The following is a 16,605-nucleotide window of genomic DNA, read 5'->3' on the forward strand; positions in this document are numbered from 1 at the left end:
AAAGCCAAGTTAACAAACAGATTACCGACCATTTGAATCCTACTGTACCTTCTCCGCTATACAAATGGCTTCCGAGCTGGTCATGGGTGCACCTCAGCCACGCTCAAGGTCCTAAACGAGTATCATAACTGCCATTGATAAGAGACAATACTGTGCAGCTGTATTCATCGACCTGGCCAAGGCTTTCGACTCTGTCAATCACCACATTCTTATCGGCAGACTCAACAGCCTTGGTTTCTCAAACGACTGCCTCGCCTGGTTCATCAACTACTTTTCGAGACAGAGTTCAGTGTGTGAAAATCGGAGGGCCTGTTGTCCAGACCACTGGCAGTCTCTTATGGGGGTGCCAGGGTTCAATCTCGGGTTGACTCTTTCTCGTATACATCAATAATGTCGCTCTTGCTGCTGGTGATTCTCTGATCCAACTCCACGCAGACTTTCCGACACCATTTGTATCACTTCTGGCCCTTCTTTGACACTGTGTTAACTAACCTCCAGACCGAGCTTCAATGCCATACAACTCTCCTTCCATGGCCTCCAACTGCTCTTAAATGCAAGTAAAACCCAATACATGCTCTTCCAACCGATCACTGCCCACACACCGCCTGTCCAGACATCCACTACTCTGGACGGTTCAGACTTAGAATATGTGGACAACTACAAATACCTAGTGTGTCTGGTTAGACTGTAAACTCTCCTTCCAGACTCACATTAAGCATCTCCAATCCAAAATTAAATCTAGAATCGCTTCCTATTTCACAACAAAGCATCCTTCACTCATGCTGCCAAACATACCCTCGTAAAACTGACTTTCCTACCGATCCTTGACCGGCTGTCATTTACAAAAAGCCTCTAACACTCTACTCAGCAAATTGATGCAGCACTATCACAGTGCCATCCATTTTGTCACCAAAGCCTCATACACTACCCACCACTGCGACCTGTACGCTCGTTGGCGGCCATCGCTTCATATTCGTTTCGCCAAACCCACTGGCTCCAGGTCATCTATAAGTCTTTGCTAGGTAAAGCCCCGCCTTATCTCAGCTCACCAGGTCACCATAGCAGCACCCACCGAGCACGCGCCCAGCAGGTATATTTCACTGATCACCCCCAAAGCCAATTCCTCGTTTGGCCGTCTTTCCTTCCAGTTCTCTGCTGCCAATGACTGGAACAAACTGCAAAATATCACTGAAGCTGGAGACCCATATCTCCCTCACTAACTTTAAGCACCAGCTGTCAGAGCAGCTCACAGATCTCTCTGCACCTGTACGTAGCCAATCTGTAAATAGCCCATCCAACTACCTCATCCCCATACTGTTATTTATTTTATTTGTATTTTGTTCCTTTGCACACCAGTATCTCTACTTGCACACTCTCATCTTCTGCACATCTGTCACTCCAGTGTTTAATTGCTATATTGTAATTATTTAGCCATTATGGCCTATTGATTGGCTTAACTCCCTTATCCTACCTCATTTGCACACACTTTATATATACTTTTTTCTATTTTATGTTGATTGGACTGCTGTATGTTTGTTTATTCCATGTGTAACTCTGTGTTGTTGTTTTTGTCACACTGCTTTGCTTTGTATCTTGGCCAGGTTGGTTTGCGCAGTTCTGTGAAGGGAGTAGTACACAGCATTGTTTCAGAAGAAAGGTATTTTCTTCTGGCCATTTTGAGCCTGTAATCGAACCCACAAATGCTGATGCTTCAGATGCTCAAATAGTCTAAAGAAGGCCAGTTTTATTGCGTTCTCATAAGTAGGACAACTGTTTTTCAGCTGTGCTAAAATAATTGCCAAAAGGGTTTTCTAATGATCAATTAGCCTTTTAAATGATAAACATGGATTAGCTAACACAACGTGCCATTGGAACACAGGAGTGATGATTGCTGATAATGGGCCCCTGTATCGCCATGATGATATTCCATAAAAAATCTGCCGTTTCCAGCTACAATAGTCATTTACAACATTAACAATGTCTACACTGTATGTCTGATCAATTTGATGTTATTTTAATGGACACAAAATTGGCTTTCTTTCAAAAACAAGGGACATTTTTAAGTGACACCAAAACTTAGTGTATGAATGCTGTGCGTGTTGTGGAATAATGTTTCTTGACCTCATGTATCTTTCAACTGATTTCATCAATTTTTACTGTAAAGTAAAAAGCTATACTTCACTGTAAAGTTGGATGAAATAGCTCGGAAGATCCACTGCAGCTACCAACTCAACTGCTGAAGCAGTCACACAGTGGGCACCAGGACACCCAGGACACTGACCTTGTGTTCCCCCTCCTCTCCCACCAGTCCCTCCGTCCTCTCTGCTGGTCTCTCCAGGGGAGGCCTGGCCGTCCTCGGGCACGGGGTTTGACGGACAGCGCTGGGACAATGCGGTAGACCCGAAAGGAAAGGAAGATAAACTCCACTATGAGGACACCAGGTTCCCAGCCCAGGATGAAGCCGCAGCCGATCACGTTGGAGGCCAGGGTCATGACCTGTCCCACCGCCAGCGGTGCCAGGATGTTGGTCACCTGATCGATGCGCCGCATGGTAGCATTCATCCCTTCAGATCAGAATCAAACCAAAAGGTACAGGGTTTAGTTGTGGTGATATGGTATCTGTGTTACCAGCTTTACTAATGCCTACATTATCAAACTATTCTGCCTCTATGGTAACGAGCATGTGATACATCCTAGAAAAACGAAATACACTGCTCAAAAACATAAAGGGAACACTTAAACAACACAATGTAACTCCAAGTCAATCACACTTCTGTGAAATCAAACTGTCCACTTAGGGAAGCAACACTGATTGACAATAAATTTCACATGCTGTTGTGCAAATGGAATAGACAACAGGTGGAAATTATAGGCAATTAGCAAGACACCCCAATAAAGGAGTGAGTTCTGCAGGTGGTGACCACAGACCACTTCTCAGTTCCTATGCTTCCTGGCTGATGTTTTGGTCACTTTTTGAATGCTGGCGGTGCTTTCACTCTAGTGGTAGCATGGAGACGGAGTCTACAACCCACACAAGTGGCTCAGGTAATGCAGCTCATCCAGGATGGCACATCAATGTCTGTCAGCGAGTGTCCAGAGCATGGAGGCGCTACCAGGAGACAGGCCAGTACATCAGGAGACGTGGAGGAGGCCGTAGGAGGGCAACAACCCAGCAGCAGGACCGCTTACCTCCGCCTTTGTGCATGGAGGAGCAGGAGCAGCACTGCCAGAGCCCTGCAAAATGACCTCCAGCAGGCCACAAATGTACATGTGTCTGCTCAAACGGTCAGAAACAGACTCCATGAGGGTGGTATGAGGGTCCAACGTCCACAGGTGGGGGGTTAGTGCTTACAGCCCAACACCGTGCAGGACGTTTGGCATTTGCCAGAGAACACCAAGATTGGCAAATTCGCCACTGGCGCCCTGTGCTCTTCACAGATGAAAGCAGGTTCACACTGAGCGCGTGTGAGTCTGGAGACGCCGTGGAGAACGTTCTGCTGCCTGCAACATCCTCCAGCATGACCGGTTTGGCGGTGGGTCAGTCATGGTGTGGGGTGGCATTTCTTTGGGGGGGCCGCACAGCCCTCCATGTGCTCGCCAGAGGTCGCCTGACTGCCATTGGGTACCGAGATGAGATCCTCAGACCCCTTGTGAGACCATATGCTGGTGCGGTTGGCCCTGGGTTCCTCCTAATGCAAGACAATGCTAGACCTCATGTGGCTGGATTGTGTCAGCAGTTCCTGCAAGAGGAAGGCATTGATGCTATGGACCGTTCCCCAGACCTGAATCCAATTGAGCACATCTGGGACATCATGTCTTGCTCCATCCACCAATGCCACGTTGCACCACAGACTGTCCAGGGAGAGTTGGCGGATGCTTTAGTCCAGGTCTGGGAGGAGATCCCTCAGGAGACCATCCGCCACCTCATCAGGAGCATGCCCAGGCGTTGTAGGGAGGTCATACAGGCACGTGGAGGCCACACACACTACTGATCCTCATTTTGACTTGTTTTAAGGACATTACATCAAAGTTGGATCAGCCTGTAGTGTGGTTTTCCACTTTAATTTTGAGTGTGACTCCAAATCCAGATCTCCATGGGTTGATAAATTGGATTTCCATTGATTATTTTTGTGTGATTTTGTTGTCAGCACATTCAACTATGTAAAGAAAAAAGTATTTAATAAGATTATTTCATTCATTCAGATCTAGGATGTTATTTTAGTGTTCCCTTAATTTTTTTGAGCAGTGTACATAGTGTCTGATAACCTTGAAGTGCTTTAACCAGCAGCCAGTTTAGCAGCTGAAACAGAAACAACAATCCCTCGTGATGTAATAGCGTGTGGCAGGTCTGCCAGTCTCACCGGCGAGGTGACCCCGGTTGTATCCAGTGATAACCACAATCCAGTCCCTCTGGATGGCGATGGTCAGCGCTGTGCTTGCTAGGTTAGCCACATCTGCCAGGACGATCACCACCGTATAACAAACCACCCAATTGTGTAAGTTTTGTGATGCAACACGTTACTACGCATGACAGCACAGAGCAGCAGGAGGCTCAGAACAGCAGCAGCAACAACATGGACACAGAACAGTGCAGGAGAAACAGCAACCGTCACAGCAGTTTGCAATAATATATCTAGCCTGATTCTCAACAGACCTGGGTTTAAGTAGTATTCATTTTCTTTCAAATACATTGAGAGTTTGATTGAGCATGTTTGGAGCACTGGATGGGTGGAGTTTGTCATTTTAGGACTATTCCATTGGTTCCATTGCACCAGGCAAACTCAATCAAGTGCAAATAAAGTCTTTTGAAAGGATACAAATGCTATTTGAATCCATATCTGATTCCAAAACATACTGTTGGTTCACATCATGAGAGTTTAGACAGTGTGGGAGAGAAAATGAAAAATATACTCACAGTTAACCAGCCATCCCAAATGCTCTCAATCCACTGTTTATATAAGAAGACCAACATCAGCACAATGCTACACACCGTCACTGAAATGTTCTGAACCAACAACGATGCATGCGCCACTAAAACCAAGGAGGGAGAAGAAACTAAGATTCTAAAATATTCTGGGACAATGCATTTCAGAGAACCATAAAGACTTCTACAGAACCATAAATGTATCATTGGTCTTAAAGGGGCATTCTGCAGTTGCTATAGCACATTCATTTTTTGACTTTTAAAGTAATGTATATAGCTATTGATTGTAAAGAATATAACTTAGTATTGACTCATGAGCTTAGTTCATCTGTTGTACCCCATTAGATCCCCAAATATATGCTTCTTTTACTTTGTAATTGTAAACTAACTCTGTATATCTTCAAAACATGATTAAAACTATAATGTTCGCTCTCATGGATGGTCAGTACTTGCATCCATAGCTCCATCTATGAATTTGTGAGTGGTTACATTTATCCAGCCAAATCCCTCAACAATTTACCAAAATAGTGGTGGGGGTGCAACTTGGTTACTGTTTGAACTGCAGAATGCCCATGTGAGGCAGACAGGCAGGAAATTAGGACTGCGTCCCAAATAGCATCCTATTTCCTATTGTATTACAGTACCTTTAGGGCGCCATTTGGGACTAGATGTCAGTCCCTATAGCTGTAAATAGAAATGATTGTTGGTCTAACCTTTGTTCCTGGGGTTGCGGTCAACCCAGTCCCCAATCAACGCCCCTAGCAGCAGCACTGACCCCGCCACCACCAAGCCGAATATTGCGGTCAGCAGCAGGTTACGTCCATACAGCTCGATCAGGAACACCGAAATGGCAAAGTGCCACATACGGTCACCCTATTAGAAAGACAAATAGTCATCATGATGGAGAAGAACGTTTTTAGCCTTTGGCTTTTAGCTTTTTACTCTTTCTAGGGGTAAAGGGCATAAAGACAAATGTAAAGTATGTCCATCTTTCATTGATTTGCAAGACACTACCAGGTTGATGACATAAACCTTATAGTGTCCAGCCGGTATGGCTTTGTAGCTCCCTTACCCATTGTTGTTACATGAAAAGGCTTCTTACCCACATGGACAGTGCCCCACTGACGTAGATCAGGAATTTAGGGCCCCTGAGGTAGATGAGGGCTGACCCTGGTGAGTAAGTTCAACAGAGATACACAGTAACATGAACAATAACCAGAGATAACATCATTATGAGTCTACAGGACACATTCTGCATCTATAGCTGGAAAACCACCTAATATTAAGCACTTAGCATCAGAGTATGTCTGAACATATTTTTGGAACAGGATGTGTTCTGATCAGAAATCAAAAGCATTAAGTTGCTCTTACACCTAACACTTTACATTAAGTAGATCGTACAGCTAAAACTTTACATTAAGTAGCTCTTATACCTAACCCTTTACATTAAGTAGCTCGTACATACCTAACCCTTTACATTAAGTAGCTCGTGACACCCAAAACTTTACATTAAGTAGCTGTTATACCTAACACTTTACATTAAGTTTCACTTATACCTAACACTTTACATTAAGTTGCTCTTATACCTAACCCTTTACATTAAGTAGCTCGTACACCTAACACTTTATATTGGGTTGCTCTAATACCTATATAAATGTAACGCTGTGATTCCGACAATCAGAACATGTTGTTACATCATCATTAAGTAATAGCTGTGTAGTTGTATTGTCAGGTCATGAGGTCAGGGTAAACTCTTGGTCATCTCTCTCTCTCCACTCCCGCAATAGACGAGCTGACCTGATGTACTCCCTGGCCTTCCTGGCCCGAGCCTCCCCTGATGTCATCAGACTCAAACTCCACCACCACCCCTCCACACTGGGCTGCGTCTGCTCGCAGGGACATCGCCTGTACAGAGTCCAAACCAGGTCACCGGTCAGGGGTCAGAGGACATACAACTACTGTAAAAGAATCCAGAAGGGGCTTGTCAACTCAAAGGAACTAGTAGAATTAAGAATGGGCCTGCTCAACTCAATTGAACTAGAATATACAGTTGAAGTCGGAAGTTTACATACACCTTAGCCAAATACATTTAAACTCAGTCTTTCACAATTCCTGACATTTAATCCAAGTAAAGATTCCCTGTCTTAGATCAGTTAGGATCACCACTTTATTTTAAGAATGTGAAATATCAGAATAATAGTAGAGAGAATGAATTATTTCACCTTTAATTTCTTTCATCACATTCCCAGTGGGTCAGAAGTTTACGTACACTCAATTGGTATTTGGTAGCATTTCCTTTAAATTGTTTAACTTGGGTCAAACGTTTCGGGTAGCCTTCCACAAGCTTCCCAAAGTAAGTTGTGTGAATTTTGGCCCATTCCTCCTGACAGAGCTGGTGTAACTGAGTCAGGTTTGTCGGCCTCCTTGCTTGCACACGCTTTTTCAGTTCTGCCCACACATTTTCTATAGGATTGAGGTCAGGACTTTGTGATGGCCACTCCAATACCTTGACTTTGTTGTCCTTAAGCCATTTTGCCACAACTTTGGAAGTATGCTTGGGGTCATTGTCCATTTGGGAAACCCATTTGTGACCAAGCTTTAATTTCCTGACTGATGTCTTGAGATGTTGCTTCAATATATCCACATAATTTTCCTCCCTCATGATGCCATCTATTTTGTGAAGTGCACCAGTCCCTCCTGCAGCAAAGCACCCCCACAACATGATGCTGCCACCCCCGTGCTTCACGGTTGGGATGGTGTTCTTCGGCTTGATAGCCTCCCCCTTTTTCCTCCAAACATAACGATGGTCATTATGGCCAAACAGTTCTATTTTTGTTTCATCAGATCAGAGGACATTTCTCAAAAAAGTACGATCTTTGTCCCCATGTGCAGTTGCACACCGTAGTCTGGCTTTTTTATGATGGTTTTGAAGCAGTGGCTTCTTCCTTGCTGACCAGCCTTTCAAGTTATGTCGATATAGGACTCGTTTTACTGTGGATATAGATACTTTTGTACTTGTTTCCTCCAGCATCTTCACAAGGTCCTTTGCTGTTGTTCTGGGATTGATTTGCACTTTTCGCATCAAAGTACGTTCATCTCTAGGAGACAGAACACGTCTCCTTCCTGAGTGGTGTGACAGCTGTGTGGTCCCATGGTGTTTATACTTGCGTACTATTGTTTGTACAAATGAACGTGGTACCTTCAGGCATTTGGAAATTGCTCCCCAAGGATGAACCAGACTTGTGGAGGTCTACAATTTTATTCTGAGGTCTTGGCTGATTTCTTTTGATTTTCCCATGATGTCAACCAAAGAGGCACTGAGTTTGAAGGTAGGCCTTGAAATACATCCACAGGTACACCTCCAATTGACTCAAATGATGTCAGAAGCTTCTAAAGCCATGACATCATTTTCTGGAATTTTCCAAGCTGTTTAAAGGCACAGTCAACTTAGTGTATGTAAACTTCTGACCCACTGGAATTGTAATACAGTGAATTATAAGTGAAATAATCTGTCTAAACAATTGTTGGAAAAATTACTTGCGTCATGCAAAACTATAGTTTGTTAACAAGAAATGTGTGGAGTGGTTGTTTTAATGACTCCAACTTAAGTATTTGTAAACTTCTGACTTCAACTGTAACTAGTATTATTAAGAATGGGTCTGTTCAAGTCAATTAAACTACAATATAACTAGTATTATTAAGAATGGGTCTGCTCAACTCAATAGAACTACAATATAACTAGTATTATTAAGAATGGGTCTGTTCAACTCAATTGAACTAGAATAGAACTAGTAGTATTAAGAATGGGTCTATTCAAGGCAATAGTCTGTTTAATAAAGGTATATGGGTGCATTGCCGAGTCCTTAGGGCGTACACTAGTAATAGAAAAACCCAAACTCATTGAACATGTTCTTTAGAACACGTGTCAAACTCATTCCATGGAGGGCCGAGTGTCTGCAGGTTTTCGCTCCTCCCTTGTACTTGATTGAGGAATTAAAGTCACTAATTAGTAAGGAACTCTCCTCATCTGGTTGTCTAGGTCTTAATTGAAAGGAAAACCAAAATTCAGCAGACTCTAGGCTCTCCATGGAATGAGTTTGACACCCCTGCTTTAGAAGTTCAATTCCTTTTAACAGCACATCAACATTTAAATGACAGGTTTAAGAAAAGTTTGTTGACATGAAGTAAAAAGAGCACCTTATTAAGCCTCAACCATGTCTAACATGTTCATCTGTTGAAGTCAGTATCTGGTTGCATTTGACAAGATCAGATAATGTTCAGTGACTGACAGAGGATGGATTCTGATTCATAAACCCTCATGTTAATTATCTTAGTGCCACCAGTCTTCACATCTTGTACCTTATCCTTTCATATCTCAGAAACCATCTCAGATAAACGTATCTCAGACAAAAATATTGTCAACCAGAAAGTACATCACACCGCAAATGTTGTTCTCAAGTTGTTTGTGCTTTACCTGTCTGAAATTAATACAAATAGTATTTCAGTGTTTTAACATGACTTGCAGTTCAGATTCTGAGGCCTACATATAAGATGGCTCCCATAGGTCATTAGGTCAAACCATCTGCAGCAGGGTACACATTCTGTTTACCTCAAATCTGGCAATAACATTCTGTACCTCAGGAAGACATTTCACAACACATCAAGCCAAGAACACACATAAACACATTTTAAACTTAAATCTCTGAAAACAAATACATTTGAGCATTTCTAGCACTGTGCGTCGATGTGCTGCTTCAATGTGCACTAAACTGCAGAGCAAAACCAAGCCAACATTTCCAGTCCTCCATGTAAAAAAAAGATATTAACACTTCTCAAGACATTTCTCAAACAATCCCAACATCACCTTGGCTCTGATGTTAGGGTGAATCCTGGCAGGTGCTCCTTGATGAGGTGTCTTTTGCCATGTATCCTACATGGAGATGCTCCTCTTTCCGGAGAGCTGGAATTCAAGCTATAGTAGTCTGAAAGGCTTGATAGAATCAGTGTGTAAAAATGCACCATTGTATGAAAGTGCCAGAAAAGCAGAACGAGGGACAACAAAAGCAGCCAGAGTATTCCAAAGACGTGACAATGAGGGGACAATATCTCTGTCCCCCGCACCACAGAAAGGATAACCGTGTCACTCGTATGACACATGCACACACAGACAAAAACCCACACACAGACGCACACGCACATGCGTGCACACACACACACACACACAAGGCCAGTTGAGTTCTGACAAAACTGGACCATGATAACATGAAACCATAACAAATAACGCAAAAGTTCTTCACAGTATGTAAGTTATACGGAACAAAAATATAAACACAAAATGTAAAAGTCTTGATCCCATGTTTCATTAGCTGAAATAAAAGATCCCAGAAATTTTCCATACTCCCCAAAATCGTATTTCTTTCAAATTTTGTGCACAAATGTGTTTGCATCCCTCTTTGTGAGCATTTCTCCTTTGCCAAGATAATCCATCCACCTGACAGGTGTGGCATATCAAGAATCTGATTAAACAGCATGATCACTACACATTACACATCTTCATTATCACAAATATTGGCACATCAAACAGAGGATGTAAGGAGCTTTCTGTATTTAGTTGCGTTCTGTGTCTTTCTTTATTTACAGTAGATACAGTCGGCCTGTCTTTCCACATGGATATAATTGTGCAATGATGAACTTGGCTGCCTACTGGTCCTCTTGCATCAGTCTCACCAATAACAAGCCACACATGCCATACAAAAAGCAGGAAGCTGAGGGAGTAAAAAATAGTGCTCAAACACTGTTGAATCATAACAATTAAATAAGGTTTATTTCCTTAAAAATGAACCTATCAATTTTATCAATATCATTGGCCATCTGACCTACAGTATGTAGCAATAAGTAATAATGTTTTGAAAGATGGAGAAGGTAATTAACTACTGAAAGGGATAATTAATCCCACAGAAAGATTATGATAGTGAGTGTTGTTTTACTGTAGAGTGCAGGTAAAAGTATGACACTGAATTCACCACCAAGTACCCTGCCTGTGTGTGTGTGTGTGTGTGTGTGTGTGTGTGTGTGTGTGTGTGTGTGTGTGTGTGTGTGTGTGTGTGTGTGTGTGTGTGTGTGTGTGTGTGTGTGTGTGTGTGTGTGTCTGTGTGTGTGTGTGTGTGTATCAAAGGGGTTGGGTACAGCAGAAGACACAGTTCTGTCTGATATGGATAAAGTATTCTTCTTCATTGTTCTACATGTCTCCGAACGTAAGTGTCATTCTAAAAGGGGGTTATGATTTTGTCTGTCCATGATACGTTTCTTCAGGAAGAGGGTGAATCTGTAGAGGGCCACCAGAGGGATTGAGACTCAGGGGAGAGCAGACAGCATCACACAGCAAACACCCAGCGGGATAGGGCTGCAACTCAGCCATGGGGAAGTGGACCTATGGAAAGGAGAGGATGTTTCTTTACCCAGTTCATCTAAAAATATGTCAAGTTTGCATCGATCACGTTTATTGGATGTAAAATGACTGGATTAAACATTAAGTAATATCATAATTTACTATTATCTGTATCTTGTCCTACTTCAGCCTGAAGTGATGCAACATTGCAACATGCAACAAAAAGCTGCCCCCGTCAGGGTTCCTATCTAATCAGGGTTCCATAGTCAGGGTTCCATGTTTATTGGATGTTCCACGTTTATTGGATGTAAAATGACTGGATTAAACATTAAGTAATATCATAATTTATTATTATCTGTATCTTGTCCTACTTCAGCCTGAAGTGATGCAACATTGCAACATGCATCAACATGCAACAAAAGCTGTCTAGTCAGGGTTCCTGTCTAGTCAGGGTTACATAGTCAGGGTTCCATGCAGCGTAAGTGGGTTGAGTTTCAGCCTGGACAACCGCGTAAGCCAGGAAGACCATCAGCAGCATCAGAAGGCTAATCACTCTGCACGTGGCCTGAAAATGTTAGGCCTTCGCCCCGTCCTCCACTCCACGTCATCACTGAACCTGAGAACATAGAAACATTCTCAGATGAGTTGAAGAAAGAAAAACAAAGATTTGATACTATTTTGTTATCTTCGCACTTGAGATTGAGCTTGATCAGAAGTGAGATAATTTATAGATGGAAAAAACACATACAGTACTAACTTGTTTATCCCATAGATGTAAACCACAGCGATAATCTCAAACAAGACTATGATGAGTAGAAGCAGGGATCCTACATAGCTGTTGAAGATCTCCATCCAGTAGTTTCCTGAGCCCATGGTAAAGATCAGAGCCACAGTGAAGGAGGTGAGGCACATCAACCCTAATAAAACAAACAGACAAATACATGATTATCCATGACTGATTCTATGTTATTATTATTTTCTTAAATGTATATTTTTATGTCTTTTCTGACTTTATTAAACAGAGAGAGCGAGAGGGGACGACAGTGGGGAAAGCTAGAGAGAGTTTGAGTCAAACGGCAGTAAAGGCCAGATTTGAAACCTATGCTGACACCGGCATTACCTCTAGACCAGCTAGGCCACGACCAGCTAGGCCACGACCAGCTAGGCCACGACCAGCTAGGGCCACGACCAGCCAGGGCCACGACCAGCTAGGCCACGGCCACGACCAGCTAGGCCACGACCAGCTAGGCCACGACCAGCTAGGCCACGACCAGCTAGGCCACGACCAGCTAGGCCACAGACCAGCTAGGCCACCAGATATTAGAATAGCTGAGAACATTGGGTAGATTGTTTTGGAGTCTGAAGGAGCTTGAATGGTATGTCTATAGCAGGGAAGGCTCCTCAGAGGAGGTGGGGATGACCATCCTCCTCAGTAAAACTCCAGATTGTGGCTTTAATCTAAACTCACATTCCTCCATACTGAGTTGCGCAAGAGATGACCCCCTTGACACAGTTTAATATACCCAGTGGAGGCTCCTCAGAGGAGGAAGGGGAGGACCATCCCTCCTCAGTAAAACTCCAGATTGTGGCTTTAATCTAAACTCACATTCCTCCATACTGAGTTGCGCAAGAGATGACCCCTTGACACAGTTTAATATACCCAGTGGAGGCTCCTCAGAGGAGGAAGGGGAGGACCATCCTCCTCAGTAAAACTGCAGATTGTGGCTTTAATCTAAACTCACATTCCCCCCATATTGAGTTGCGCAAGAGATGACCCCCTTGACACAGTTTAAGTAGGATCAATAGCACAAGTTTAATATACACAGAGAAGGCTCCTCAGAGGAGGAAGGGGAGGACCATATTCACGTCACCAAATAATTGATTAAAACACACTGTTTTGCAATGGTCTACAGTAGCCTCAACATCACTCTGTAGGGTAGCACCATTGTGTAGTCAGAGGACAGCTAGCTTCCGTCCTCCTCTGGGTACATTTACTTCAATGCAAAACCTAGGAGACTCTTGGTTCTCTCCCCTTCCATAGACTTACACTGTAATTATGACAACTTCCGGAGGACATCCTCCAAACTGCTCTTGAAACATGAACTGACATGTTGTCCAACCAATCAAAGGATCAGAGAATGAATCTAGTACTGCAAGCATAAGCTACAGCTAGCTAGCACTACAGTGCATAAAAAGGGGTGAGTAGTTGACTCAAAGAGAGAGAAAGACAATACTTCAAGAGTTTTCAACAAATTCAGTGCCTGTTTTTCCGTTGGGGTTTTGTGGGTAATTGTTTCTGTTGAGTGTTTTGCACCTGACAGGACTGTTTGGCTGTCAGTTTTTCGTTTTGTTTTGTGTAGTGTTCTTTAGTAAATTAAAATCATGATGAACACTAACTCCGCTGCGCCTTGGTCTACTCTCTCTCCCGACAGCTGTTACAGCATCCCTGAAACCTATAAAACACTACACAGATATTTCCAACAAACAATCACATTTCCAAATTGTTAGACAGTAACAGTACACATGGAATTATTACACATGTAACTATTTAACATCTGGATTTCCTTCATGCCAAACCAGCCCACCTACTCCTACTAGATTGAGTTCCAAACTCCAATGCTTCCCATGTGGAGCCTCTGTCCAATTGCCAGCTCCAAATGCAGCAGGGGAAGGCCCTCAAACACCAAGGCAATGAGATAAGGGATCAGGAAAGCACCTTTGAAAGCAGACTTAACTTTTATTCAGAATAGCACTAGTAACGGTATATATATATATCTTTTGTTGTTGTTGTCCGGGACCATGTACAACATGCCATCGCACCGGATTTAGATAGAGAGCTCATATTTATCTGTAGTCCCTGGGCAGAAAACATCTTTGTCTAATCCGAGGTGAGTGATCGCTGTCCTGATATCCAGAAGCTCTTTTCTGCCATAAGATACGGTGGCAGAAATATTATGAACAAAATCATTTACAAATAACGTGAAAAACCACATAACAGCACAGTTGGTTGGGCGCCGTAAAACTGCTGCCATTTCTTCCAGCGCCATTTTAAGAAGCTGCCAAAGCTCAGTAGGTTGTATTTCTTAATGTTATTGCAGTGGTGATAGGTGTTTGGTTTTTTTGTCCAGTACTTTCAGAGTTCAATTATAGAGCTTTTGAAGTGGTTTCATTGCTGTGACACTAGCTTGTGACCAGGTTGTAAAAACAGGACGAGAGATGGGATAAAATAATTGAGTGCATGTACAGCATGTACAGTTTAGCAGCATCTGTTGACATTTGGTTTCTGATAAATTTGAAATTCACCATGTTGCATTTTTGGTGTTCCATATACTTGTTTTATTCGATTTCTGAAGGAAAGGTCAGTCAATAATTATTCCTAAGTATTTAAAATGTGACACCTCCTTGATACTCTGCCCCTTTACAGTTACCTCAGGCTGATGGGTCTCACTGTACCTGATGGAGAAATACATGCAGACAGTTTTGGTTATGTTTAATGTTAGACATGAGTGGTCCAACCAGTCAGCTATTTTAGCCATTGCTGCTGTAAGTTTACGAAGCAGCCTGTTGCTTTGTCTTGGAATGGACATAGAAGACCATGCCGTCTGCATACATCTGCATTTTGATTTCGGGACATACAAATTCATCCTTGAGGGACCCCGATAGAGCGGTCAGCGGATGTTGAGTTTGATTTTGGTGCGTGGTTTATTTTGGTTACATAAGAGTTCCATCCGTCTGTTTGCGCGAGCTGATAGGTTGTGGGTTGACTAGTTGAGTATCTGGAGCATCAGTATTTGTGGGTTCGATTACAGGCTCAAAATGGCCAGTAACAAAGAGGCAGAGTTGCAAAGAAAAAGCCATATCTCAGACTGCCCAATAAAAATAAAAGATTAAGATGGGCAAAAGAACACAGACACTGGACAGAGGAACTCTGCCTAGAAGGCCAGCATTCCGGAGTCGCCTCTTCACTGTTGACATTGAGACTGGTGTTTTGCGTGTACTATTTAATGAAGCTGCCAGTTGAGGACTTGTGAGGCGTCTGTTTCTCAAACTAGACACTAATGTACTTGTCCTCTTGCTCAGTTGTGCACGGGGCCTCCCACTCCTCTTTCTATTTGGTTAGAGCCAGTTGCGCTGTTTGGAAGGGAGTAGTACACAGTGTTGCTACGAGATCTTCAGTTTCTTGCCAATTTCTCACATGGATTAGCCTTCATTTCTCAGAACAAGAATAGACTGAATGCTCAGGCATTCAGCGTAGCCGGCCTTCTTGCTGCTGTCGAACATACTGCTGGCAAACGCCTTCACTCATCAACCCTGGACTTGTCCTGTCATCATTACACACACATGGTTCCAATCCCAACTCTATCACTGTATATATATACTTCTTCTGCCATTTGTCTTTGTCAGTCATTGTAAATGTTACTTGTTTTCCTGAGAGGAATTTCTCCTGCTATTTCCTGAGTACTTTATATGTTGCACTTTGGGTTCGCCCTGTGCCTTTTTGTTTATGAAGATATATTTTGAACACAACAGCGTTTTGGTTTCGTCCCACTTTGTTCTATGGTACTTAAATAAGTTCAGTAGTTCTAAACCTGCGACTGCATCCTGCCTACTCCTCTCCGCCCCAGTGACACCTAATGCACTGTAGATCCAGTCTGGATTTGGCTTCAACTCCAAATCTGCAAGACAACTTTCCCGAAAGGGACACAATAAAATCATTAATATGGTACAGTTTTCCTACAAAGAAAGTCTCAGTATGAGCTAGTCTATCAACATGAACTGAAGCAATGCACTAACTTGTGTGTCTAACATAACCTGCGAATGTAATCTGTTATGGTCGAATTGTGACATAAATATCTTATTGGGTTTTCAATCAGTTTCTACATTTCAAAACTCTGTAGTTTAGCTGCTTATTATGTTTAGAGGGAATATTACTAATTCAGGATATAAAGTTTCTAGAAGAGCTTCTTAGTGACTGTGTCGTCAAAGTAGAAGACAAAAATTATGAACATGAGGGGACTGGTACAATAAATACATGACAATGGTTGTCATTTTATCATAGTAATCAATGGCATTTTGCATCTAGATCAGTACTCCCACCATCTTGAATAATGCAGTAATCCTAGAGATTGTTGAACTGTGTTTTGTGCAGTAGGAACATGCTGTGGGCACTTATGAGGAGATCTCAGGTTTGTCACAGAGAACAGGGATATGCTAAATCCTTAGAATACACGAGGCGGTCCCATGATGCCTATCATAAGCCCGCACTCTGTGAGTATCCCTATAAATTATAGGA

General features: G+C 42.8%; 1 protein-coding gene across 1 annotated transcript; it reads right to left on the reverse strand.

Moving 5' to 3' along the window:
* Positions 1-2,229: 2,229 nt before the first annotated feature.
* Positions 2,230-12,224, reverse strand: LOC123733387 (solute carrier family 40 member 1-like). The gene is made up of 7 exons (XM_045712797.1): positions 12,144-12,224; positions 6,739-6,829; positions 6,027-6,094; positions 5,638-5,797; positions 4,917-5,031; positions 4,362-4,489; positions 2,230-2,564 (listed from the first exon to the last, which is right to left on the reverse strand). Exons 1-7 carry the CDS (start codon positions 12,222-12,224, stop codon positions 2,230-2,232), a joined length of 978 nt encoding a protein of 325 aa, XP_045568753.1.
* Positions 12,225-16,605: the final 4,381 nt, after the last annotated feature.

The sequence above is a fragment of the Salmo salar genome, chromosome ssa02 (assembly GCF_905237065.1).
Source record: "Salmo salar chromosome ssa02, Ssal_v3.1, whole genome shotgun sequence".
Lineage (NCBI taxonomy): Eukaryota > Metazoa > Chordata > Actinopteri > Salmoniformes > Salmonidae > Salmo > Salmo salar.